Source organism: Puma concolor, chromosome B3 (genome assembly GCF_028749965.1).
Source record: "Puma concolor isolate L17-30 chromosome B3, mPumCon1.1.hap2, whole genome shotgun sequence".
Lineage (NCBI taxonomy): Eukaryota > Metazoa > Chordata > Mammalia > Carnivora > Felidae > Puma > Puma concolor.
This window is the reverse complement of record NC_141672.1, coordinates 112,093,862-112,121,111: the sequence shown is the minus strand read 5'-3', so window position 1 is coordinate 112,121,111 and position 27,250 is coordinate 112,093,862. Positions and strand designations below refer to the sequence as shown.

General features: G+C 52.6%; 1 protein-coding gene across 2 annotated transcripts in view; it reads left to right on the top strand.

The window, feature by feature from the left end:
• The window catches only part of ITGA11 (integrin subunit alpha 11), a 129,486-nt gene that overhangs the window by 45,936 nt on the left and 56,300 nt on the right, over positions 1 to 27,250 (top strand). Inside the window, exons 3-4 of one of the 2 annotated variants that reach the window (XM_086711036.1) lie at positions 20,567 to 20,667; positions 24,884 to 24,975. In XM_086711036.1, coding sequence (XP_086567162.1) covers positions 20,567 to 20,667; positions 24,884 to 24,975 — 193 coding nt within the window. Of the gene's footprint in view, positions 1 to 20,566; positions 20,673 to 24,883; positions 24,976 to 27,250 lie in introns of those variants that run through there. The other variant, XM_086711037.1, reaches the window with a different exon arrangement.

The following is a 27,250-nucleotide window of genomic DNA, read 5'->3' as shown; positions in this document are numbered from 1 at the left end:
ACCGGAAGGAAAGGGAGAATCTGAGACAATCATGGATACTTGAAAAAAAAAAAAAAAAAAAAGAGTGTTCCAGGCAGAGAGGAAGGCAAGTGTAAAGGCCCTGAGGTAGGAAGATGCTCAGCATGTTCAAGGAACCATGAGTGTGGCTGGAGTAGAGCGAGCTAAGGCAAGAAGAGAAGGCGCCAGATGAAACAGGTTGAAGGATGGCTGGGGGCATATCTTGCTGACTGGCAAAACGATGAAAAAACAGAAAAGCAAAACCCAGCAATAGGAGACAGACTTTGGGGGAACGTGTGAGCTAAGCTTTGGCGCCATTGGTCCGAGGTATCCAAGGGTCATCGGGGACAGGTGGCCGGCTGGCAGCAGGGGACAGAGACCTTCACCTTGGCAGGGAGATCAGGGCCCAGACTCAGATGTGCGTTGGGAGAACTAGGTTCACAGAGGAGCGTTCAGAGAGAAAGAGGGGGCTGAGGAAAGAACCCTAGGATGCCCGTGGGTGGGAGTGGGGAGGAGGGAGAGAGAACCATCAGAGGCAAGGGGGAGATGGGAGTTCAGTGTCGCAGAGGGCAGAGGAGGGGAGAATTGCAAGACAGAGGGGGTGGTGCTCACACTCTGAAGCTTGTCCCCGAGAGCCTCTCCGAGAAGCCGCCGGGGGCCCAGCCGGGGAGTTTGCAGCGCTGGGCAAACCTCTGTGGGGCCGGAGCCCTTGCGATGGACAGACGGAAGCACTCAGGATGCACACTTACGCACACAGAGTACATCTAGAGGCTCTCGAGAGGACTCCAACTTGTGTGAACCTCTAGAGCAAGTGGTCCTCACACGTCAGCGGGGGCACCAGAGTCCCCGAGGGCCCCACATCCAGAGTTTCTGAGTCCGCAGGTCTGGGGTGGGACCTGAGAACTCACTTGTCTAGCAAGCTCCCAGGGGCTGCTGGGGCTGCTGGTCTGGGCACCACACTCTGAGAACCACAGACCTAGAGATCTCTGTCCCCGGAATCTTAAGTTCATGGCAACAGGCAGAAGCAAAACGACCTGAACCGTGTGCGGGGAACCTGTGGGGAAATGGGGACTTTGAGAGCCCAGAGCCAGCTGGGGATGGGGGTGCAGGGGGAGGGGGGGCGGTTTGCAAAAACCTGCTCGCACTTCACTATTGTCATCCCCCTAAGACTCCTCCTGTCTCCCTTAGCCCTTCTTCTGCCTTCTCCTACCTTTCCATTTTCTTTTTTCTTCTCTTTGCCCATTTCCTCTGCCTGGTTTCTGGATTTCCCATCCTGCTCCTTACTTTTCAGTGTTTCTTCCCCTCCGCCCCTTCAGCCCCTCCTCCACCGCATCCCTTGTCTCCCCACGCCCCACTTCCTCCTTGGCCCCTGCACTGGAGTCTCAGGTGGGGCCAAAGCCAGGGGAGACTGTCCTGTACCCCCCCTTCCCAGCCCTCGCTCCTGTGCACAGCCACCAGTGTATTAATCTCATCAGCCTGACTGTACCCTTAAGGGGAGGGACCCCGGCCCAACTCCCCGGCATCTGCCTACCTGGCCTGCTCAGATGTCTTCTAAGAGCGCTACCTGGCCAGTGGTGCGCACCCATGGCTGGGGACGGAGGGGAGCTTCTGTGCAGACAGGGGAGCGAGGGGGAAGGGCCCTGGAGGCCGAGAGGAAACAGAGAGGGAATCCAGTAGATTAGGAGGACCCCCACAGAACCATGCTGGTGCCTCAGTCTCCAGGCAATTCTGGGGTGTCCTGGTGGGAAACAGCAACTTCCATTTGGGGAAAAGAAGCATCTTGAGTATAACTGTCATCACCCTCAGCAACAGAAGGACAGATTTGGTGGCTTGGTTCATCCAAAGTCCTAGACAGCCTCCCATCTCTTTGAGGGGGTCCCTGTGAATTCATCTGCGATGACTGAACTCAGGGACTGTGTGGTCAGATGCTGAAAGGGCTGTGCCATTGTCCTGCATGTGGACACTGAGGTATTGGGAGCGAGATGGAGGGCTGCGTGCACACCCTGCCAGCACCTCCCCCATCCCAGGGCTACGTGCACACCCTGCAAGGACCACCACTTCCCCCCAAAAGCTTAGCAGCACATGGGGAGTCAGGCACCCTCAGCCCCTAAGGCAAAGTTGGAATGGACCTGCCCCGTATAGGATAGTAGATATCCCATCTCTCCCCAGAGACCTCTCCACCGGCGGAGACCCCAGGCAGGGGGGCTCTCTCCTTCGCCTGAAGACAGGGTCACCACTGGTGCGGTCTCCAGCAGACCCCAATTCTCAGAGGCCGAGGCGGATTGGGGAGGGACAGGGTGGCTGCGAGCAGGCCCGGGAGGCACAGAGCGACCTGTAGCAAACATCAATGTGGTTGGTCTTCAGGACTACTCCACCCCTGTGGCATCTCTCGCCCCACCCCCCTGCCTGGGAAGGGTCTTAGAAATTCTTCACCGCAATCCCCTTATTTTATAGACAAGGAAACTGAGTGCCAGAGACAGAGACTACACCCAGGTCACACAGCAAGTGAGTGGGAGAGGCAGGACTGAAACCAGGTCTCCCAGCTCCTCTTCCTGCGATAGGAGCCAGCCTCCTCCTCCCGTGATATCTCCACCTGGCGCCTAGGTGAAAACTGCCCAAGGCTTAGTCTACCCACCATCCTGGGTCTCTTGTCTCAAGATCACTAGGTGGTAGCTACTTACACTAAGTTGTAATTTGGGTAAGGTGCTCATTCTTTCCAATGCCTTTCTGTATAGACCTTCTCAGATAACAGGAGGCCCGCTGGTGACAGAATTTGGGGTTGACCGGAAAGCTAATCCATGAGGAATAAGTCCACAAAAACTGGGTGTCAAGCCCGAGCCCCGGGGTGCCCTCAGGCCCTGCCCTCCTCTCCCCTCCCAACCCCGGCGGTTTCCAGCCTCTCATTCGTGGCCCCCTCCCTCAGGGTTATGGCAGGTCTCAAGGTTGGTGCAGATCTTCTGCCTGGGCAGATACACGAAGGCACGAGGGGGTGGCTTTTTACTGCAGGAAACCTCTAGGCGTCCAGATCCACACAAACCTGCGTTCCCTTCCCTGCTCAGCCACTTTCCAAGCCGCCGGAACTGAAGCATGTCACAGCCACTTACTGGACCAGGGTTTCTTCATCTGCGAAATGGGCATAGTGACGCGAGCCCGAATGTGTTTTCATGAGGGAGCAATAGGAGATGGTGAGCGGGCAGATTTTGCTGGATAAGTTAGTGCCCTATGCTGGCCTGTCCCCCACAAAAGGATATGGTGTCTGGGGAGAGGTGTCAAGAAGAAGGGCCCTAAGGACTGTTGTTTGGGGCAGAACGACGGGTCTTATCCAAGCCCATCCCTCCTCCTTGGTGCCCATGCCGGTTGCCAGGCCTGGGGCGGCCTCAGCCTTTGTTGCTGGAGAAATCTCACCCAGGAACGTCCTAAGCCCTTTTCCTGGCTCAGGCCCCGGAGCAGGCTCCCAATACCGCAGCGCATAAATACCCTCTGCTATTTTCTCTTGGAACAAATAAAATCCGGTGCCATGACTCATTCTGGTTAAAGGATAAATCACTACAGCGCAGGATAGGATGAAACCACCCAACGCACCAGAGAGAGGAAGAGAGAGAGAAAAACTGCTCGCGGAAGGGAGGTGGGGGGATGTTGGCTCAGGGCCCCAGGCCAAGATACCCAGCAGACCCTGGCAGGCAGCACATGCACAAGAAGAGAGTGCTCCCCGCCCCTCCCCCAGAGGGCCGGAGCAGTGGGTATCCAGACAGTGGTCCTCCCGGGGAAGGAGCTGGGGGCCCTTCAGGGTCCTTCAGGGCCTGGAAGACGTACCAGAAGCCCACAGCTTAAGACGCAGCCAGCAAACGTTTTCAAGGCTCCTCCAAGCTCCAGATACTTTGATCTCTTCTTGCCTTGTTGTCTCTTCCTCTCCTCCTTTCTTTCTTGTCCTCTCCTTCTCCCTCCTCCTCCTCCTCCTCCTCCCATCCTCTTCCTCCCCTCCTCCTCCCCTCCTCCCCCCCTCCTCCTCCTTCTCCTTCTTCTTCTTCTTCTTCTTCTTCTTCTTCTTCTTCTTCTTCTTCTCCTCCTCCTCCTCCTCCTCCTCCTCCTCCTCCTCCTCCTCCCCTCTTCTTCCCCCTTCTCCTCCTCCCCCTCTTCCTCCCCCTCCTCTTCCTTCCCTTCCCCTGCCCCCCCTCCTCCTCTTCCACCTCCTCCTCCTCCTCCTTTCTTTCTTGTCCTCTCCCTCTCCCTCTCCTCCTCCTCCTCCTCCTCCTCCTCCTTCTTCTTCTTCTTTCTTCTTTCTTCTTCTTCTTCCTCTCCTCCTCCTCCTCCCCCTCCCCCTCTCTTCTTCCCCCTTCTCCTCCTCCCCCTCTTCCTCCCCCTCCTCTTCCTTCCCTTCCCCTGCCCCCCTCCTCCTTTTCCTCCACCTCCTCCTCCTCCTCCTTTCTTTAATGCCAGAACCACACAGGGAAACCCAGGACTTGAAGAGTATGTAGGCGACGGCCCAGGGAACCTGAGCCACAGAGACGACTGATCAACCTGACAGGGAGCTTGAGCGGGTCCTCTGGGTGGCGAATGACTTTAGTGCTGAGCTTGGAGAGGCAAGGGGCCAACCATTGCATGCTTTGGGGGTAAGACGCACAATCTTGGTAGTGGAAACGCTGAAAGGAAAGTCTCCTGGTTACTAACCTCCATGAAAGAAAATAAATTTAATTTGGGCAGTTCAGGGAAGCCAGAGGGACTTGCCAACTCAGCATCATCTCCACCCACCACCACCTCGCTCCCCTCGCCCCGGGGCCTATGGACTCTAACGCCTGGCTCCCCCGTCTCTGCCAGCAGGGCTCTTTTGGGGACCCCAACGTCCTTTCTAGGTCCAGTGCCAGACAGGGAAGGAGGGTTCCTTACGTAGAGAACAAAGTAATACTGAAACTCACTCCATGTTGAGAATGTCTTAACTATAATTGCATAGGTTTGAATTTTCAAGACTGGTTATTAATTGCTCATTGGCACTTTATCTGCAATTCTCATAACTGACACCAGGGGGAGCGGCAGCCCGGTAACGGCTCCTCACGCCAATCCTCCAGGTGCCCTGTAGATGTTACCATTCAGGGTAGCCCGTGCTTCCGCTGGGTCAGGCTATAAAATGTGAAACACAGAACTCTTTGTTGAAAACCACAATCGGGGCACCTGGGTGGTTCAGTTGGTTGAGTGTCCGACTCTTGATTTTGACTCAGGTCGTGATCCCAGGATCGTGGCATCGAGCCCCGCCTCTAGCTCCCCGCCGAGCTCCGAGCGTGGAGCCTGTTAAGATTCTCTCTCTCTCCCTCTTCCCCTCTCTCCTGCTCTCTGTAAAAGAAAAAAATAAAAATAAAAAAAGAAAGAAAACCACAATAATCATGTTTTAAGGTTGTATTCAATTATGAAAACAAATCCATGTGCTTGCTATATACATGCTTTTTCTCGCTGACCTTACCAGTGATGGGCCACTGCTTAATCTGAAACTCGTTTCCTCCAGGCTTGGATAGAATAGCTCCTTCTAGCTTTCCCGGACTTCTTCCTGAAGAAGGCTTCCTCAGGATCCCAGACTCGTTCAAATGGCTCTTCTTCTCTTCCACACGGCTCCAACCCTCAGGCACACACGGCCGATGGCAAAGGCTTGTCATTGACCAGAGACCATCTTGACAAGGTTGCTGTTGCTTTCTGTGGAATCCCTAAATCCTTCCACTGTCCCTCTTGAATCATTTCTTCCTGGTTTAGCTGTGATGAGTCACCCTGAGCCGATAAGACAGACGTGGAAAGTTGTAGAAAGAACCAATGAAAAGAAATAGCAAAGGAGGGGTGCCTGGGGGGCTCAGTCGGTTAAGCGTCCGACTTCGGCTTAGGTCATGATCTCGCGGTTCATGGGTTCGAGCCCCATGTTGGGCTCTGTGCTGACAGCTCAGAGCCTGGAGCCTGCTTCCTATTCTGTGTCTCCCCCTCTCTCTCCTCCCCTGCTCATGTGCTGTCTCTCTCTCACTCAAACATGAATAAGTGTTTAAAAAAAATTTTTTTAAGAGAAATAGTAAAGGAGAGGGGGACATGAAATAAATAGAGAGGGAAGACGAGTAATGAGGGAAAGGGAGCCGTGGGCCCCCAAGGATGGGGCTCGCCTTTGATTCATCATTGCTTGGCACAGACCCATAGAAGGAGAAAGGGAAGAATGGTTCTAGAAGTCAGGCTGTGATCCAGGCTAAATCTCAGGGCAGCCCTAAGCTGGACATTCTGGTGGTAAAGGGCCTGGGGACAGTGGCCCCCCATGGGAGAGGCTGATGAAAGGCTGAGGTATGGGAGAGGTGCCCCCTGCAGGGGAGGCAGCAGATGGATGGTGGATGGCGGTCTGGCACAACGCCAAACGCCTCACTTGGCAACGCCTCTTCTCTGCACTGTCCTCTCTGCTTCTCCCCAACCACTGAGCCAAGGATGTTGTAACCCAGGGGGGAGGATGGTTCCAAAAATGTAATGTCAGACTCTACCCTCCAGTGGTTCAAGTGAGTCTACAGACTCTTTGCTCCTTTCCGGCCTCTCAAATAATAGTGTTGTAAGAAGAGTCATTACTCACGGTCCAGAGGGGAGAGGAGGGAAATAAATCTGAGCTTCGAACCAGAAAGAAAGTACTTCGAAGGATTCTGCCTAGCCAATAATTCGCTGATGCAACTCAGGGCTCCCTGCCCTCTTCTGCCCAGAGACGGGGAGAATGAGGCCAAGGAGTTGCCCCTCAGCCAGCTGAGTGACTTGGGTGAGTCACCTGGCTTCTGTGTATCAGTTTCCTCAGCTTTAAAACGGGACTGTTGTCTCTCTCACAAGGCTGCTATGAGGACTGATGTCAGAGGATTAATGTTAATGTCGGAGGAAGTGCCTGGCACGTAATAAAGTGCCCCCCCAAACATTCATTTATGCATTTGTTAGTTACTTGCTTGTTCATACGAAGTGCTCTGAAAGTCGATGTTTGTTAAGTAGCGCTTGTTAACTGTTTCTTTCTTTCTTTTTTTTTTTTTTTAACGTTTATTCAGTTTTGAGAGACAGCGTGAGCAGGGGAGGGGCAGAGAGAGAGAGGAGACACTGAATCTGAAGCAGGCTCCAGGCTCTGAGCTGTCAGCGCAGAGCCCGACATGGGGCTCGAACTCACGAACCGTGAGATCGTGACCTGAGCTGAAGTCGGCCGCTTCATGGACTGAGCCACCCAGGTGCCCTGTTTGTTAACTGTTTCTTGACTGGGCATCCTGCCCCCAATTCCTATGTGGCCTGCTTTCCATTATTTCAAAACCTGGTGATCACCTGATAATACAATCTAGAGGTTCCTAAAGCTGGCAGGACGGAATTTCCTGTGAAAGATGTAAAAAGTATACAGATTCCTTAGCCCAGTCCAAGACTTGCAAAATTAGAATCTCTGGAGGTACTTCTAAACATCCCCAGATAAGCCTGATTCCCAGCCAGGTTCTGGAGCCACTGATTTAAGGGCTTTGTGAGTTCTCATGGATTCATAGGTTAGTTCCTTTCCAGGCTTACTTTTAGAGTGACCTTCAGTGCCTAAACCCAAGGGGATGACCAGTGGCAGGAATTTAGAGACCCTGGAAAGTGGGGCAGGGGTGCAGGGGAGTTAATCTGATCGGGGGGGGGGGGATATGCGATGGACGTCAAGCATGTAGACATCTAACCATCTGTCTACACTTCGGGCTACTTTAGGTAGAGTTCTCTGCACAAGCCGAGGGGACAAGGTGGGGATTTGGAGTGTCGGGGAGACGTAAGTGGGGAGGAAGAAGGGGGATGAATGGAGTGAGCCCAGGTGAGGATGACCCCACCCCTAGCTCTGTGAAGGCAGAGACTTGTCTGTCTCTCTGGGTCCATCCCTGGCCCATGGAAGCCTTTGCCACGGCAGGTGCATTAGAATCACGCACGTAAGCCTGGCACCTTCAGGACCATCGTTCCTCCCCGTGGGCCCCAGTCCCTCTTCACCTGGGTGACACCTATCCACCATGCAGGTCTCCATCTAGGAGTTGCCTGCTTCAGGAAGGCTTCCCAGATGGCTGAGCAGGTGCCCTCTGTGCCCCCCCCCACCCACACCTGGGGCCCCGCTCGTAGCACTGTCCTCCACACTGAAACCAAATGAAGGGTGTGGACTCCACACAGGGTGTGGACTGTGCTTCCTTCATTCAGTTTTCAGTCCTCGGTGTCCCACTCATAGAAAGTCTGACTCTCTGAACTGAATTTGCTCAAGCTCTCATTTCACAGGTGAGGACACAGGCGCAGAGAGGGCAGGGGGCACGCCGCAGGTCGCTCAGCCCATCTGGGAGTTGATGGGAATGAACCATAAACATGTCAACAGGCCCCAAACTGATAAGCAGCCTCTGTTGTTCTGCCTCTGCCCCCGTCTTCTCCCTTACCTGGGTGCACAGGGCTGGTAGAGCGAGCGGCGCACACAGTAGGAATAACGAACAATCCAGCTGTGCCTCAAACTCCGCCCAGAGAGTCTGACGTTCTCTGGGCCTTGCTGTCTCCTTCAGCCAAAAGGGGATAACTGCTCTTGTCCACTTGCCTCCCGGGGCCCTGGGAACAGCGCAGTGAGCTGCTGGGTGCATGTGCTAGTCACGTTTTGAACATCACCATCCTGACCGTGAACCTGAGGGACCGGGCCAGCCCCGGGGAGAGAACAGGCATTTCCTTCCAAGGCCGCTTTCCTTGCTACCAAGTAATCACCGAGGAGCTGTCAGACTAGCACCTGCCAGGACATTGAAACTATACATTCCCCTGAGGGACATCTGCCCAGACCATTGGTGTGTTTGTGTTTCATTTTCAGAGGAAAGAGCTGTTAGAAAACTGGGGACAGGGAGGAACTCTGAGCATGACTTGGAAAAATAAGCAAGTTCGTGGGACATTTTGAAAAGAGAAGGGCGGGGGGCGGTTCTTCACACCGTGTGCTAAGACCAGACCACACCTTCCCGGGGAGCACCAAGCCAAGGGTATTCCAAAGTTGGTGGCCCCTCTGCAGACGGGGCCCCGAAGAACTCAGCTCCTAGCTACACCCTGAGAAGCAGAGCGAAGATGTCTTTGCAAAATGAGCAGGGTCCTCCAGCTGCCCGTTGCATATTCACTCAACAAACAGTCATTAAGCCTAGACCATATTCAAGGTACTTTGACCAGCACTGAAGGGGGAGATTTAAAGATGATCAGGAGTCTCTCTCTCTCTCTCTCTCTCTCTCTCTCTCTCTCTCTCTCTCTGCTATCTAGAGACAAATTATCTAAAGGAGAGAAAAAAAAGACCAACAAGATGGGTACAAACAAAACTTCATGGGAATTCAGAGAGTGCTTTCAGCTGAGAGATCAAGGAGGGCATCCTGGAAGAAGAGGCACCGAAGAGTGGATGGAATGGGGAAGGCTCAAGAGTTTGGACTTAGGGGACTGCACACAGAGAGGCAGGAAGGAAACTTCCAGGTCTGGTGAAAAATGGGGCAAGTGACCCCATGAGACTGGGATCCGGGTGTATGAAGGGGAGGGGCACTGAGCTGACTGGCACATGCCAGCCACCCTGCCCTTCACAGTCAGTGGGTCAGGTTCTCATTTTCCCTTCCGGTGGGTTGAGATTGTCCTTTGCGGTGACCTTCCCTCAGTCTTCCCTCCTCTGCAACGCAGGAAAAAAATGCTGATTGGATGTAAGCTGAGGTGGACCCAGAAGTTTCCAGGAACAAAGCAGAAAGCCAAGCTTGTGGAGTCAACATCTGTGACGATGCTTGTCAGCAGGCTCTGTGCCCAAGGCGACGAGGGCCGGCTCCAGGCCCTGCCTGCCTCGTAACAGGCACGGGCTTTGTACCTACCGGTTGTATCGCTATGCGTGACTACTTGTGCACAGAGGCCTATTCATTAGTATTGATGAAAAGCTGTTCAGGGGGAACATTTTGTTAAAGCACCTGAACATCTTTTTTTTTTTTTTTTTAATGTTTATTTATTTTTGAGAGAGAGAGCGTGAGCGGGAGAGAGGCAGAGAGAGGCGGGGACAGAGGATCCGAAGTGGGTTCTGCACTGGCAGCAGAGAGCCCGATGCGGGGCTCGAACTCATGAACTGTGAGATCGTGACCTGAGCCGAGGTCGGATGCTCAACCAACGGAGCCACCTCGGCGCCCCTAAAGCACCTGGACGTCTATCACTAGGAAAAGGGATCTGTCAGTACAAGAAATGACTGAAAAGAAGAGTGGAACACTGTATAAAGATGTAGACCGTGGCACCAGTATAAAGATGAGGCAGAACTTTATTGTCCAGACCCACCCCTAACATCTGAGGAACCTGGGTCCAGAAAGCACATGGAGGCTCTGGTCCGTGGCCCACCATCTTTTCTTCCCGCCTCCAGCTCTCTCGGTAATTGAGAGACCTGGCACATGTGAACACCCCCGGCTACACATCCAAGCTCTCTGCGCACCCCCAGTGAGCGGCCACTCCTTGGCTAGCCCCACTGGTGGTGGGGTCCACCATCAGAAAGACAGATCCAGGCGCGACTGGATGGCTCCGTCCGTTAAGTGTCAGACTCTCGATCTCTGCTCGGGTCATGATCTCACGATTCATGAATTCGAGCCCTGTGTGGGATTCTGTCTCTTCCCCTCTCTGCCCCTCCCCATCCTGCGCTCTCTCTCACCCCCCTCTATCAAAAAATATTAAATAAATAAACTTTAAAAAGGAAAGAAAGGAAGATCCATGGAAGAGATCTGTCCTGAGCTGTTTGGGCAAGAGATTTCAGAGTCCCGGTACCCAGACTGGGTAGGACGTGGTCTGTCCCTTTGACCCCTGGGACTCCTCACCCCATAGGAGGGGGTGTAGTCAGAGAAGGGTCAGAGCGGGAGCCAGGGCAGGGGCCGAGGGACCAGGTCTAAGTGTGGCAGTGAACATACTGACATGGAAATGTGTTCGAGTCTAAAACAATTAAGTGAAAAAAACCCCACTACAGAATCATGTATGTAGAATGTTCCATTTTTCAAATTCACTACATAAATGCCTGGAAGGTTTTCTGCACCCCTGTTGCTACTGATAGTTATCTGCAGAGGGCTGGGTGAGGAAGAAGGGGGAGGCCTTGCCTGTTCTACTTTGCACAGTTCTGTGCTGTGAGCATCAGACAACAAGCATGAATTACTTGTGTGGTAAAGTAGGTATCTCTTACGCATTTTCTTGCGACCAAAAGAAAGAAAGCAAATTAAAAACAAACAAACAAACAAACAAACAAACAAACAAACAAAAAACCATTCTTGGACCATTCCCGGACAGCCAGGAAGATTGCTGTGGTCATGATCCCAAGACATAATAAAAATTCCTGGGACACATGTGCTTTTTCACATATCCATGGGGCCTCCTCTCTGGCTTCCTCGACAGATCTTTTACACAAGTGCTCCCAATCCTTCCTGCACATCTGGGAGCTTCTAAAAATAGATTCCCGGGCCCTGTCCCCAACTGGTTGAATTAGAACCTTCTGGAGGTGAGGCCCGGGAACCTGCACCAGTAACCCACCAATTACTCTGATGACCAGCAAGGTCTGGGACCCACCACCCTTGAAATACTAGTAGCCCAGGTATGGTCCATCCCATTTGGTAGATGAGAACACTGAGGCCCAGCACAGTTAATAGCCTTGTCTCAGGTGTTGGCTCCCCTAATAGAGCTTGTTCCACTCTCCTGGCTGGATTAACAGGTGTTCAAAGAGGGCCTGTAGTCAGTGGCCCCAAATGGCAGGCTACGGGATTACAGTCATCCCACTGAGCCATCTGACTGGCTGATTCATCTGACAACTGTATTTGGGGGTGCTACTCCATGCCAGGCACTCTTGTGGGTGCTGGTGTATCTAGAGATGCAAGCCTGACCAATGAGGTCCTCAACCCCTTTCAGCTCACGTGCTACTGGGAGGTAAGGATGATGACCAGGAAAAAAAGAAGGCACCTTCAGGGAGGAGGAAGTGCTATGAGAAGCTAAGGCAGGGTGGTGACACAGGAGTGGCAGGTGGCCAGGAAAGGCCCGTTGAGGGTGATGACATTGGAGAGGAGCCCTAAGTGACGGACCCGGCCGTGCAGCTTTCAGAGCCACCCTGATAAAAGTGGGGACAGGCAGGTGAGGGGCAGTGAACTAATACAGAGCATCGACAGGAACAGTGAAGTGGGTGGATTTTACTGGAATGCATTTGGGGTGTGAGCCCAGTTAGGGCTGCAGATCACCCTATGCATTATGATGCTTCTCAAACTTAAGCATGCATCAGTAGCTCCTGGAAGGCTTGTTAATTTTTTTTTTTAAACGTTTATTTATTTTTGAGACAGAGAGAGACAGAGCATGAATGGGGGAGGGTCAGAGAGAGGGAGACACACAATCTGAAACAGGCTCCAGGCTCTGAGTTGTCAGCACAGAGCCCGACGCGGGGCTCAAACTCACAGACCGCGAGATCATGACCTGAGCCGAAGTCGGCCACTTAACCGACTGAGCCACCCAGGCGCCCCCCTGGAAGGCTTGTTAATACACGGATGCTGGGCCCCCTTTAGTGTCTGATTCTGTAGGTCTGGGGTGAGGCCCAAGATGTTGCGTTTCTAACCCGCTCCAGCGGAGGTTGATGCTGTGGTCTGGGAACCACTTTGAAACTACTACTGTGTTGTAATGGCCTGTTAGCCTGCCTGTCTCATCTGGTAGGCTCCTCTGGAGACCTCCTGAAGGCAGGATGACATCACGTTCATCATGGTGGCCCTAGTGCTTGGCCATTAGCAGGAACTCAAGAAATGCTTATGACTCAGTGAATGAATGAGGGCATGGATCATTATTTTACACAAATAATATGTGTAAAACCCTTAGAACATACCAAGCACTATGTAAATGTATTAGGAGAAATACATTTCTTCAGAGAAACAGAACCAATAGGATGTGTATGTATATGTGTGTATACATATATATATACATACATGTACACACAGACACACATATACACACATACATACAGGCACATACATATATGCACATGCACCATATATACATATATGTATACATGCATATATCATAAATATACATATACACATACATATACACATATACACATATACATGCACATATACACATATACCTATATGCACACATGTGTATATGCATACACATACATATACATGCATACATGTACATATATATACACATATCCATGTATACATACGTGCATCTACATATATACACACCTACACATATACATATATGCACACATATGCGTACATATACATGTATGCATGCATACATATATACACACGTACACATGCATATATACACATATGCATATGTGCACAATACACATATACATATATGCACATACACACATGTGCATACACATATACATGCATACATGTACATATACATACACACGCATATATACACACATGCATATACATATACACACGTGCATATGCATACACATACATATACATATATATATGTATATATAAAGAGATTTATTATAAGGAGTTGGTTCACATGATTCTGGAGCCTGGCAAGTCCTGTGATCTGCACATCAGATCGGTACATCAGCAAACTGGAGACTCAGAGGTGCTGATATTGTAGCTCCAGTACGAAGGCCCACTGGCTAGAGACCTAGGAGAGCTGCTGTTTTAATTAGAGTCCAAAAGTAAGAAAAAGCCAATGTCCCAGTTCTAAGGCAGTCAGGAAGGAGTCTCTGTTATTCGGGCTAGGGTCTGCCCTTTCGTTGTATTCAGGCCTTCAACTGCTTTAACGAGGCCCGCCTACGTTAGGGAGGACAGTCTACTCAGTCTTCAGATTTAAGTGTTCATATCCTCTCCAAACACCCTCACAGATATACCTGGAATAACATCCGACCGAATATCGGGACACCCCATAGCTCAGTCAAGTTGACACATAAAATTGATCGTCACAGTATAAGTGTTTGTTTTTAATACACGCCTCTGACGAGGCTTGTACAGAGGCAGGGAGAGTAAGGGATGTGCTGGCCAACAGAGGGGGCTTCATTTTCCTGGCCCCCGGGAGTCCAGGCCTTGCCAGGCGTCTGAGCCACAGGGAACCACGAGCCCCTCCAACCAAACCAGGAAGCCCTGCGGTGCCAACACCTCCCCTTCAGCACCTCCAGCAGGTCCCAGGTGGGGTCCTCCTCCACACCCTGCCCCCCGCCAGTGCAGCCCCAGGGCCCCCACCCCCAGCACTCAGCCCTTCCCCAGCCCCATCTTGAACACATTAGCCACCATATTCACGCTGGCTGGAGAAGATTACATTTTCCATGCAGAGAGAGGGAGAGGAAAAACCTCACCAAAGGAATAGTCTCTCCTTTGTTCCCTCCAGCTCTCTGCTGCTCAAGTGGACCCCCCTCTCTGATGCCCCTATCTGATTTCAGGAAAGGAAAATGAAGCCAGGAAAGAAACGGAACAAAGGGCCTGGGTGGGTTTGAGCGGAGGAGGGGGGCCAGGAGACAGAAACAGGTGAGGGAGGGACTAGGACGGGTGGGAGAGGAGGAGAGGAGGTCCCTGGGGGACAGGCCCAGCTGGCTCCAGGAGGGCAGCCCCTGTCCGTGCTGGGCCATCTGAACTGGCCCCTCTCTCACAATGGTGGAAAGAGCACTGGACTTGGAGTCCCAACATCTCTCCACAGGCTTCTCACATCACCTTCTGAGCCTCAGATAGTAACTGCCCTTCCAGACTCAAAGCTGTCCCGGTGATCAAAATCAAGGGCAACTTAATTGCATCAAAAGCCACCTATTAGGGGCTCCTGGGTGACTCAGTCGGTTGAGCGTCCGACTTCGGCTCAGGTCACAATCTCACGTATGTGAGTTCAAGCCCCACATCGGACTCTGTGCTGACAGCTCAGAGCCTGGAGCCTGCTTCGGATTCTGTGTCTCCTTCTCTCTCTGCCCCTCCCCCACTCATGCTCTGTCTCTCTCTCTCTCTCTCTCTCTCTCTCTCAAAAAAAAAAAAAGAATAAACATTTAAACAAATTTTTTTAAAAAGGGTCTCCTTAAAATGAAAAAAACAATGAGTCATGATAGGATTTCTTAGGACTCGAGAGCCAGGTCTTGCAGAGAGGGGCAGAAGGCTTCTCAGAAAGGGGTTGAAACCCACTTCTTGTCTTTCCTCAGCAGTCTGTGCTGGCCTCTGGGCTCAGGATCGCCTCCAAGGGCAGGCCCATCCATTGGAAGTTTCCTCTTTTCTTCCCCAAGCATCTGGCCCATTTGTGCCCATGGCTTTGCTTACCCTATCTGCTGCTGGAGGGCTAAACTGTTCACATCTGCCTTCCCAGACCCCCTAGAGCCCTCCCCCCACCCCATGCTTTGGGGGACCATTGCCCTGAGAATCAGGATGCCAGTGCTGCCACTGTCTGCTCTGAGGCCTCAGACATAGCATTACCCTGCTCTGGCTTCCAGTGACTCACTGGTCCATCATGAGGCTGACCCAAGCCCGGTTTCCTCCCAGCTCTGACGGCCTGCGAGGCCTGTTACCAGGCAACCAGAAACACCTGGAGTGCAGAGCTCCCTGTCCAAGTAGCTGTAGTAAGTGCGATGCACATAGAACAAAAGGATTTCTGTTCCCACAAGGCTGGGTCAGGGGACGGTTTTATGCATTTGGTTAAACAACGAGAGAGAAATATTATACATGGTGTCTGAGGATCCACCTGCCATGCACGACAAAGTAAATATATGCCCCAGATGGAGCCTGAGCTCAGGGATATGAATCTGCTCCTGTCTTCTTGGTCTTGGGTGTCAGGTTCCTCTTATAGCATGGTAATATATGGAATTTCTAAGGGTAATTTTAACTATGTGGGGGTTTTTTGGCCTTACTCTAGTTAGATGTCTGTGGTTACAAATACGTGAAACCTCACCCCAAAGAGGCTTATACAGTAAAAAGTAGGTACTGCTTATATATCTGAAAAGCCCAGCAGCAGTTCTGGCTTCAGGTAGAGTTTGATCCAGGGTTTCACGGTATCATCAGGACTTGGGCTCTTTCTCTTGTTCCTTCTGTCAGGCCTCCCCCTCTCCATGCATCAGCTCACACCTCTCATTGCCACTAGGTGACTGCCAGGAATTCCAGGGTTTGTCCTTACATACTATGGCATCCAGAGAAAAGGAACCCTTTGGTCCAAAAGGAAGTCCTGAAACTCACTCTGACTGGGGTGACCCTGACTCAATCACTGCAGCCAGAGGCTAAAACTGGCCCAGCCTGAGGTATGTGCTCAGTCCCTAGAACCTCACAAGAGTGAGGACTGTGGGAAGAGAGACATGGGAACCAGGGAAGCAAGCAACGTTGAGTCTACCTGGAAGCTGGGTCACTCCTTTGAACTTCTGTGCACAGACACTACTCGATTTCTCAGTAACCCTTTTTCCAGGCACTGAATTTGGGACTCCTCTTAGGTATGAGGCAAAGCCGAAAGCCCCCAGAGCTGCTCCTGCTGCCATGGACTGTCAACCAGAAGGTCAGGTCAGGTAATAGGTACCTCTTTACCGAGGGCCTTCCAGACCACCCAATGCTAGTGTAGCAAGGCAGATGAGGACGTCTCAGCCCTCAAGGAGTTATGACACTAAAACACCGACCATGGCAGGCAGCAGGGATTACATGTTAGGTCATGTGGGAAAGCCTGGGGGTGGGGCGTAATCAGGGAGGGCTTCTTGGAGTAGGTGGGAATTTTGCTGTATCTTAAAGGGATGGTCTCCAGGGTGGGATGTGTAGGACAGTATACTTGGGCACAGAAACAAAATGATTCAAGTTCTGTTTAAGTTTATATTTTATCTGAAAAAAAAAAAGGTTACTGGTATTTCATATACAGACTGACAGTTTCACTCTGGTATAATTTACATATAAATTTACACACATTGGAGGTATGTGTTACCTTTCTTCTGATAGGAGCGTGCGTTTTGTTTATTTTTTAAAGTGTATTTATTTATTTTGAAAGAGAGAGAGAGCAGGGGAGGAGCAGAGAGAGAGAGGGAGAGAAAGAATCACAATCCCCACGCTGTTGGCACAGAGCCCCATGCAGGGCTCAATCTCACGAACTGTGAAGCCAAAATCAAGAGTCGGACTCTTAACCGACTGAGCCACCCAGACGCCCCAGAAGCGTACGTTTTAAAAGGTTCAGAGACTTGGGGCGCCTGGGTGGCTCAGTTGGTTGAGCGTCCGACTTCAGCTCAGGTCATGAACTCGCGGATCGTGAGTTCTAGCCCCGCGTCGGGCTCTAGCCGAGCCCCAGCTCGGAGCCTGGAGCCTGTTTCGGATTCTGTGTCTCCCTCTCTCTCTGCTCCTCCCCTGCTCGTGCTCTCTCTCTCTCTCTCTCTCTCTCTCTCTCTCTCTCTCTCTCAAAAATAAATAAAGATTAAAAGAAATAAAAGGTTCAGAGACTAAAATTGCCCTGAAGGATGAAACCAAGGATAACAGAGGTCAGGATGAGTTCCCATGGGACCCTGTTGGTGAGCCAAGGTCCCTTCTCTTAGCCTGTGACCTGCTGGGAGCCAAGGAGCCCCACACTCAGTGGGGCCACACCTTTCTTCCTTAGGTGGCCATCTCCCGGGTGGGCCTCCTCCCTTGGCAAGGCCCTGCTTCTATAGAGGGCAGCCTCCAGGGAGGGGTCCCACAGGGCTATGGCTGAAGCCTGCCGCCAGTTCCCCCATCCACAGCAGCCCTGCTCCCGGAAGAATGCCGGGTGCCCACAGCCAGTGAGTCACAGCACACGGCCCATGGAAGGGGCCCGATGCTTGCCATGACCTTTGGGGTTTGCTTTGCCGTCTGGTGCCCACACCGGAGAGATTGGTGTCCTGGCCCCGGAGGCACGACAGGCCCTGAGGCCGCATATGGCTATATAAGGCTGAGGCCACAGGGGATGGTCAGGGCTGCCAGACCCCAGGAGCAATTTGTCTGGTCTCGGCGGTGACGCAAACATTTTCCCCGGGCTTGGGCAGTTACCCCCTCGCAGTGAGATTGAATCATATCCTCAAAACCTCAAGCCCGACAGGCCTACGTAATGCCAAGACTCAAGAGTGGTGAAGGGGGCTGACCGAGGCCCTCACTTCATGGCGAGGAAATATTTGGGGCAACACAGAGAAAGCTGTCCCAGGAGGACTGGTCCCAGCTCTGCCACATTCAAACTGTGGGGGCTGGGTCAGGTCCCTCCTGGGGCTTCAGCTCCTGCATCTGGGGACAGTACAGGGGTGGTTAGCCCCACGTCACGGCCAAGGAAACCAAGATCTGGAAAGTTCAATGACTTCTCAAGGCCACCCAGCAAGCTGGGGGCCAAACCAGGAGGAAGACCTGGCTCCTAAAATCTCAGTCCGAAGGGTTTTCCTGTGTTTGGGGGCCCCACCAAGCAGGCCAATGAGGCCTCAAAGTTCTACTGCATAAAATGGGCAGAGTGGCGAGAAGTCTGCTTGTCAGGCTGCTGGGGTGTTTTCTGGAAGACACTTGGAGATGGCTTTTCTAGCAGATGGCCATGGTTTGTCTGATCTAGAACCTGCTGCGCATGGTTCTCCGAGAGGCACCCTACAAGGTGTTCCTCAAAGGCACTCTTTCCAGAAAGCATTCACCACCAGGCAGTGGTCAGGGCTTTCCTCTGGGAAGACGTGGTCACAACATTCCTCTGGATGACTTGGTCACATATTTGTCCTTGAAAACTCGAGCAGCCAGAAAAGCAAGCCTGGAGCCCAAGCTCCACGTACTGATAGCTCCCTCCCTCCCTCCATCCCTCTCTGTCTGCCCCTCCCTCCCCCACTCTCTCTTTGTCTCTCTCTGTCTCTCCTCTCTCTCTCTCTCTTCCTCTCTCTCTCCAGTCCCCTGCCTTGCTGGAAAGAATGGAGCAGCCTTGACCACACAGTCGCTCACAGAATTAAGTAGCCAAAAATCACGTCGTCTAGACAAACAGATTTTATGGGTCCAATTAATTCCTGCTGGTCAAAAATAGGCATGCTTAATAAGCAGATATATTTAGAATCTGTCATTATCTGGTTCCCAGGGGAGAAACTTCAGCTCTTATTTCATAAACTCTAATTTCAAACAGAGCTCAGTTAACCCCCACTTCAGACCTCGCTCTCTTCCCCGATGGTGGCGAGAAGTGCGCAGGAGCCGGGCAGGGGGGTAGGTAATCTGATCCCTGGAAGCCTCTGGAGTCCTGGGGAGCCTGAACCTCTAGGCCTGTCCCCTCTCAGCCAGCGGAAGTCAGAAGACACGATTGCTTCTTTGGGCAGCGTTGCCAGGAGTGGGGAGCTGCTGGGACAGCAGGGGTCCAGAACCATCTCCTTGTGCCAGTGTCTCATCTACCCCTGGGCCCCGAGCTTCACAGATGTCTATTGCCTGTGCCTCGGGGTCTGGGAGACCTCTAGGGCTGTGTGAGCTGTGGCACGTCAGCTGTCCCTCTGAGGGCTTCGTTCTTGAGTCACTATTAGCGCTCAGGCCCGAGCAGAGGCGGCGGCTGCTGGCTGAGAACAGGACTGGGGGCCTAGAGGGTTCCAGATGCGCCAGAGGTGGGCAGGCGGCACTGACAGGGTGAGCAGGTGAAGGGAAAGCACGCCTGCTTTCAGGGCTGTGTCTTATGTCGGCAATGGGGGTCCGGCTGCCTCCCAGGGCCACTCTGGGCTGCCCCCCCATGCTGCTGCTCTCTGGTGAGTTAGAGATGAGGCACAGAGGGGGTGGGGGGGGGCTGTAAGGATAGGGCCTCAGGGCTGTCCAGGGGGACTGTCCCTGGCCTTCAGGGGAGGTGGTGGCAGCTGTGCTGACAGCTCGGAGCCTGGAGCCTGCTTTGGATTCTGTGTCTCCCTCTCTCTCTGCCCCTCCCTTGCTCTCGCTCTCTCTCTCTCTCTCTCAAAAATAAATAAACATTAAAAAAAAAAAAAAAAAGAAGATAAAACTTAAAAAAAAAAACAAACCTCCCAAGACCCTCTTTCCAAATAAGGTCACAAAGGCATAGGCTCAAGGCAGAGGCCCCAGCTGGGTGGCTGCCCCTGGCCACCCTTTGGCCCCACTGGCTGCCTCGCCCACCCTGAGCAAAACGTTAGTGGCTCACGGGGCAGCCATGAATGACCAATATCCACCGTGCCCCAGCCCCTGGGTCACCAGCTGAAAGACTGTCAGATAAAGTGAGGAATGGGTCGCATTACCTGGGGAGGGTAGCCTTGACAAATGGTCAAGACTCCTTGGCTCCAAAATCGTCATTCCTCTGCCTAATGCCCACCGTTACCACCCTCCCACTATTTGGCAAACTCATAGTCATCTGTTAAGACCCAGCCCCAGCACGTCTCCTCTGTGATGTCCGCCCTGACCTCTTCTCCCGAGGATCACCTCCATCTCATTTGTAACGGGGCCCGTGTGGTCTTCGTCTCTGTATCTCTAGATCCTGGCAAGGACCCAGATTAGGTCACGGATCCCATGACGTCATGCTGAATACACAGTGTCCCTCTCCGTGGGAGGCAAAGGTCTACGTTGGGGTGTCTGCACTTGGCTGTTCCCCCAGGATTTCCTCTCACCTTCCCCAGCCCATCTCAGCACTGCCCTCCGGGTTCCATCCTTTGCCAGGCAGGAGCACCTTCTCCACGGTCGGTCTTTACTTGTCTTCTCTTCCTTCCCAGGCTGGTCGTGGGCGCTCCATTGGAAACCAACGGCCACCAGAAGACGGGAGACGTGTACAAGTGTCCGGTGACCCACGGGAACTGCACCAAGCTCAACCTGGGTAACGTGAGCCGCTGGTCTCCCCACAGTGAGGCCAATCATCGTCTAGGGCGGAACAATCTTTAAAGCACATCCATGCCCATAGTCACACAGTCACGGCCACCCTGGTACCGCTGCCCCCCACTTTACAGATGAGCAAGCTGAGGCCAGAGAGAGGAAGAAACATTCCCAGAGCCATACAGCTTGCCAGGGGCCGGCTAGGATTCAAAGCAGGGCCCCTGGTGTTGCAGGCCATTCCTCTCTCTGACTCTTCCACGGCCCCTCAACACAAGGTTTGCACTCTTAGCAGGGGAAAAACATTTCCTGTCTTCTTTCCGATTTTGCAATAAGAATAGCCAGCATTCATATATCTTATATAATCTTCACCATGTGGCAGCCACTGCTTTAAGCACTTTTAGGAATTTTGACTCATTTAATCCCCTCGACAACCATACGAGATGGGGGGACCTGCCCAGGGTCACCTAGCTAATAAGCGGCAAGGCCAAGTTTCCACCCCAGGCAGTCCTCAGTAAGCAGCGCTGCCTTTCTGAAATGAAGGCTTTGTCCTCGCCGAAGAGCCTTTGTACGATTCGTGTGTGTATCCACACATGTGCATCCGTTAAAACACACACACTGATCCTGTAAAGCACGCCCACCTTGTCCTAAACGTTGGACAGTGGCTGGGCCATCACGTTGCTTTCAGAAGGGAGCAAAAATTCCATTTGGGCTGAGAAGCTGTATTTCCAACCCTCCCATAAAGGACTGGCCTTTCCCCGGGGCCAGGCCCCTTGGTCTCCCTGACTTCTAGGGAGGCGGCCTCTGCCCTACACGGCAGGGTGGGGCTCGCTGGGGAGGTGGAGGGAGGCAGTGTGGGCCTGGTGGGGGAGACAGCAGAGCTTCAAGAGATAAGCAGATGGATGAGAAGGTCTGCATCAAAGAGAAAGCCCCAGAACCCAGATCCCCAGGGTGGCCAGCTGGTCCCGTCACACGGTGCTGGAAGCTCCCGCTGGCCACATCTGCCTCAGCGCCGTGGGTGGGAAGTTCAAACCCCAGCACAGCCGGGGCCCAGACTTCAGTGAGGAAATAAGCTGGGGGAAGCAGGAGCTTGGCTGGTGGCTCGCAGAACCCAGTCATCACCACCCTGAAGGCACAGGCTTCCCAAACAAGCCAAGCTGGGTCCCTTCTTCCACTTGGACAGTTTCGTTGCATCGTGTCCACAGGGAGCACACGTGCTCTCTCTGAGCCTCTGTTTGCTCATGTGTAAGGTGAGGTCCCCCTTTTCTGAGCACATTTTATGTCCCAAGCACCTTGCTAGTTTCTGGGGATACAGCAGGGAACAAGAAGCCAAGAGCTCTGCTGGGAGGGAACAATAAGCAAGCGGACAAACGGGAAAGCAGTAGCAATAGGTAGGGATATGCTATAGGTAGGGAATTCATCCCTACCTATATGTGTGATATAACCTATACCTATAAATGCTGTGTGATAACCCAGGGTGCTGTGATAAGAGAGGCTGGGTGGGGAGGGGGTTCTACTTTATAGCAAGGCAGTCAGGGGAGACCTCTTTAAGCAGTAACATTTGAGCAAAGGTCTGATGGCGAGGAGTCAGGTGGAGCCAGAGCATCCCAGGCAGCAAGAGAACCAGTGCAAAGGCCCTGGAGCGGGAATGAGCTTACTCCGTTGGAAGACAGTAAGAGGGGCCAAGTATCTGGGGCAGAGGGAGGGAGGATGGGAGTGGGAGGGATGAGCACTGGGCTCAGGGCTGGGGCCACCGAGAGGGGCTCCTGGTCCAGGTGGGGACACAGACATGTGAACCCATCAACCCATTGCTTAGTTTTCTCCACTGCTCTGGCTTCCAGTGTGGATCCTGTTTCCCTCCAAGGGAGGAGGAACCCCTCTGGCAGTGGGAGACATGAAGCCATCAGACCCTGGAAAACATTCCTGAACTGGGGCCTAAGCTGGGAGGTGGTGGGCAGCAAAGTGAGTCAGGGCGGAGGAAAAGTACTGATCAGGAAGCCCTGCGTTTGAGGAGTGTTCCTTTTCCTTTCACTGAAGAGAAAGTGCACAGCGGGAAGACCATCTGTCAGCTTATCCCCACAGTGGAAAACGCTAGGCTGGGAAACCTGAGTCCTGGGTTTTCCTACGGCCTTTCCAGGCTATGAGCCTCACCAAGCCAGGAATGTTCTTTCTTCTCTCTCCAGGGAAGGCTAAACGGGTGGCAGACATTCACAACTCAGTATGAAAAAGGAGATCACTGGCACTTTCTTCCTGATGGCTGGATGAAGTCAGGGTTTTAATGAAGGGCAGAGGCTCAGGCAGAGGAGGTGATTCTGGAAGGCAGATTCTGTGTGAGGTGGGGCTTGTGCCCCAGGGTCCTCAGACAGCCCCACTGAGAAAGACGTTAACCTCTCCTGTTCACAGAGGGGCAGACCAAACCCCAAGAGAGGGTAGTGGCTGCCCCAAGTCCTTGAGGCCCATACACAGCAAAAGCAGGACTTAAGCCCAAGTCTTCCTTAACTCCAACACGAGGATCTTCCTTACTAATCTCACCTGCTTCCGGGCGGGCAGTCTCACCTCCATCTCTGGGACCAGGAGGAAGGAGACGGCATGGGGAGGTGAGCTGAGGGTGTGCCTCAGCTCAAGTGCAGTGCAGAACTCCCCAAGCCACTGAGGGGTGGAGGTCGCCCAGCCAGGGCTTGGAGCTTCCTCTCCAGATTTCTCACGACCCCCCCACTGCCGCCACAGCCCTGCCATGAGACGGAGAGCTCAGGATATAACAGTGCACAGCCTGGGTTTGAGTCCCCACTCTTCTCATTGACCAGCAAGTGACCTTCTAGAAGTCACTGACCCCTCTCCGCATCTCAATCTCCTCTTCTGTTGAATGGAAATGTTGACTTCAGGACGTCCCAGGACCGAGAGGCGGTCCTGGGAGGGCGCGTGTGGATGGTACTTTGTAAATGAGAGGCATTATAAAAACACAGTGTTATGACTACTCTTTTTCTCTCTGGCCTCTACGGACAGACAAAACAAAACAATCTCAGTCACTCGTAACACAGCCAAGAGGGGCTGGATTTCAAAAGGAGCCTCACTACAAACTGAGGGAACCCAAAGAGAAAACAACAACAAACACAACGGCCCCCAGCCCCCAGCCCCAAGCGCAGTCAGGCCTGGCCTCTCCTAACGCCCGGCCCCAGGCCCTGCTGGCTTGTGCCCCCTTCACACTTCCAGTCACCAATGAAGCTAATTTAGCAAACCATTCTGGGCGGAGGTCCACGTCCTTGGAAGGTCCACGTCCTGGTCTTCCACGTCCTTGGAAGTCAGCAGGGACGATATCTCGCCGCTCCTCACAGTACATGAAGATTGACCTGCTCTGGGTTTAATGCAATGCCCGACTCACTTTCCCCTGACCTCTACCCCCCCACACCCCATGCCCCTACACATGTGTAAACACACACACACACACACACACACACACACACACACACACTCACACACTTACGTCCCAGCACACGTGTGGGGAATTCAAGCTTGCTTCCTTCCCTTAAGTGGCCTGCAAAATTATTTAGTACAACCTTAACAGAATTTTGTTGAGCAGTTTTATTCTGCCACAACCCTCTCCTGACACTCAGTTGGCCGATGACCCTGCCTACTGAGCTCTCTTGGTGGCCAACCACGGAATGACATTCCCGCTACCCGTGAGAGAATCAGCTATCCTGTGTCAGTTTATCCGGTGAGCAGAGAAGCAGAGTCACAAGTAGGACACGGACTGCCAAGTTTTGATGGCAGACTGACTTGCGGGCAGATGTGGAGGGGACACTGAAGAGAGGAAGCCAGCCTCAGTCGGGTGCTCTGGGAAGTGCAGGACGGAGGACGTGGGGAATGCTAGCGACCAGTCAGATGTCTGGAGGAGGAAAAAGGCTGGATGGGGCAACGGAAAGTTCTGCCGTGTGCGGACTGTGTGACCTTGGGCAGGTTGCTTGGCCTCTCTGAGACTCAGTTTGCTCATCTCTCAGGGAATTGTGAAGAAGTAATCAGGCCATGTCTAGGCAAGGCCTTCGTAAACCGTGAAGGGCTGCATGGACGTGCTGGCGAGCGAGGGCTCTAGAGGGGCAGGGGGGATTGGGGAGGACTCTGCCCGGCCCTGACCCTGCCACAAACACATCAGGTGGCTGATGGCAGTGGCAGGCTCTGGGGCCGGGTGGAGGTGGGGCTGTAGGCTAAGCTCCTCCCTCCCACCCCAGGAAGGGTCACTCTCTCCAACGTGTCTGAGCGGAAGGACAACATGCGTCTCGGCCTGAGCCTGGCCACCAACCCCAAGGACAACAGCTTCCTGGTAAGAGCCACCCACTCCACCCTCTCTCCAAGCCCCAGCCCCTCCTGCCCCCCCACCAGACCCCTTGGTTGGGGCCAGGAGAGGCAGGGGGTGAGGGGGCTCCTCTGAGGCGGAGCCCAAATCTGTGCTCCAGGTTCAATCAGAGAAATACCACACACCCTAAGAAGACTCTGGAGGGAAGCCATAAGTAGAAAACACAGATTTAGTACAACTGAGGGAAGAAACACAGAGTGATGGCCACCCGGAGTTAAATGGGAAGGCTTTCTGGAGGAGGTTTTCAATTTGCTTTTAAAGACCAGGCAATGGGGGCACCACGGTGGCTCAGTCGGTTGAATGTCTGACTTTGGCTCAGGTCATGATCTCACAGTTCGTGAGTTCAAGCCCCGCGTCGGGCTCTGTGCTGACAGCTCGGAGCCTGGAGCTTGCTTCAGATTCTGTGTCTCCCTCTCTCTCTGCCCCTCCCCTGCTCGCACTCTGTCTCTCTGTCTCTTGCTCTCTCTCTCTCTCTCTCAAAATTAATAAACATTTAAAAAATAGATAAAGAAGAGACAATGGGTCTTAGCAAGGAAGAAAGCAGAGGGAGAAAGTGCTGGGGACACTGGGGAGTCAGCAGTCAACAGAGCTCGTGCCCTGCTGGGGCCTAATGCTGGTCAGGGAAGAGCTGATAAGCCAGTGAGTAGTGTAAACGTGATGCTGGGGCAGAAACAGCTGCTCTCAGGTCTCTGCACCCTGCCCACGCGAGTGCATGCGCACTTTGCACGCAGTCAGCAAATGTGGGTGTAGGTATCATGGTGGGCACTGCCTACTTCCTGCCACCACGAGCTGGATGATGCTGGGGATTCAAAACAGGATCCTGCTGGGACTGATAGTTCTAGAAATGGCTGCAAGAGAGGATTTCAGAGAAAAATTACCCAGAAAGACCAATAAAATGAGCCACTCATTTTAAGATAGGAGGGCTTGTGTCACTCTTCGTTCTTGTCCAAGGCTGTCCTTGGACAGACAGACAGATGGAACGTCCAGGGTGTGGATCACCAAACACCAGGACAACGAGATGACTGGGATGCTCAGGGGCTTACGGAGAGCACAGTAGCCCTGCCAGGGAAAGCCACGAGATGTCTCGGTGTATGGCTGGCCCACAGCCTTTCACCATCCCAGCCAAGGGCAAATAAGACCCTGGGTCCTGTCCACAGGCAGACCTGTCAGGGGCTTTGTTGCTACTCCCTTTTCCTTCTGAGGCTCCTTGTCATGCTCCTACCAAGTTGATTTCACCTGCTTCACAAGGTGGGATGCAAGCAAGCCCAAGAAGGATGGTGTGATATACCCTCTGGGGCTTCTGTGCATTGGTTAAGTCCCTGTGCATTGGTTAAGAAACCTTTTATAAAATGTTTATTTATTTATTTTGAGAGAAAAAGAGAGTGTGGGCAGGGGGAGGGGCAGAGAGAAAGGGAGAGAGAGAATCTCAAGCAGATTCCGCACTGTCTGTGCAGAGCCCGATGCGGGGCTCAGTCTCACGAACCATAAGATCATGACCTGAGCCAAAATCAAGAGTTGGATGCTCAACCAACTGAGCCACTCAGGCACCCATAAATAGCAACTTTTGTTCACTCATTCGCTCATTTATTCATCCATTCACCCTTCACTCATCAGTCCATCCCCCAACCAATTGTTTGTCTCTCTATTCATCTATTTATCCACCCATTCATTCATCCTTCCATCCATCCCTTCCTACACCCATCCATCATCTATCCACCCACTCATCCATCCATCATTTATCTACCTATCCATCCATCCATCATCCATCTATCTGATATCCATCATCCATCCACCCAGCCATCCTTCCATCCTTCCATCCATCCATCCACTCACCCATCCATCCATTACCTACCCATCTATCTATCCATTTGTCCATCATGCATCTACCTACCATCCATAATCTATCCACTATTCCTCCATCCATCATCCATTCATCCATCCATCCATCATCTATCCACCCATCCATCTATCCCTCTAGCCATCATCCATCACCCACCCTCCTATTCTTTATTCTCCCCATACTTCCGGAAATAATTACTACAGCTTCAACAAAGGACACAGGTAAAACTAAACCTTTAAAATCTGAGTACAAAAAGAAAGTTAATCAAAGAAAGAGGTTAGAAGTGGAATAATTATTTTTCCAAACCAAAGGAAATTACAGCACAAACTTTAGTCCTGCGTTTCCTGGCACAGTACAAAAATGGAGACATGGAGTTGGGCTTTCATTTGTAATGACCCTGAC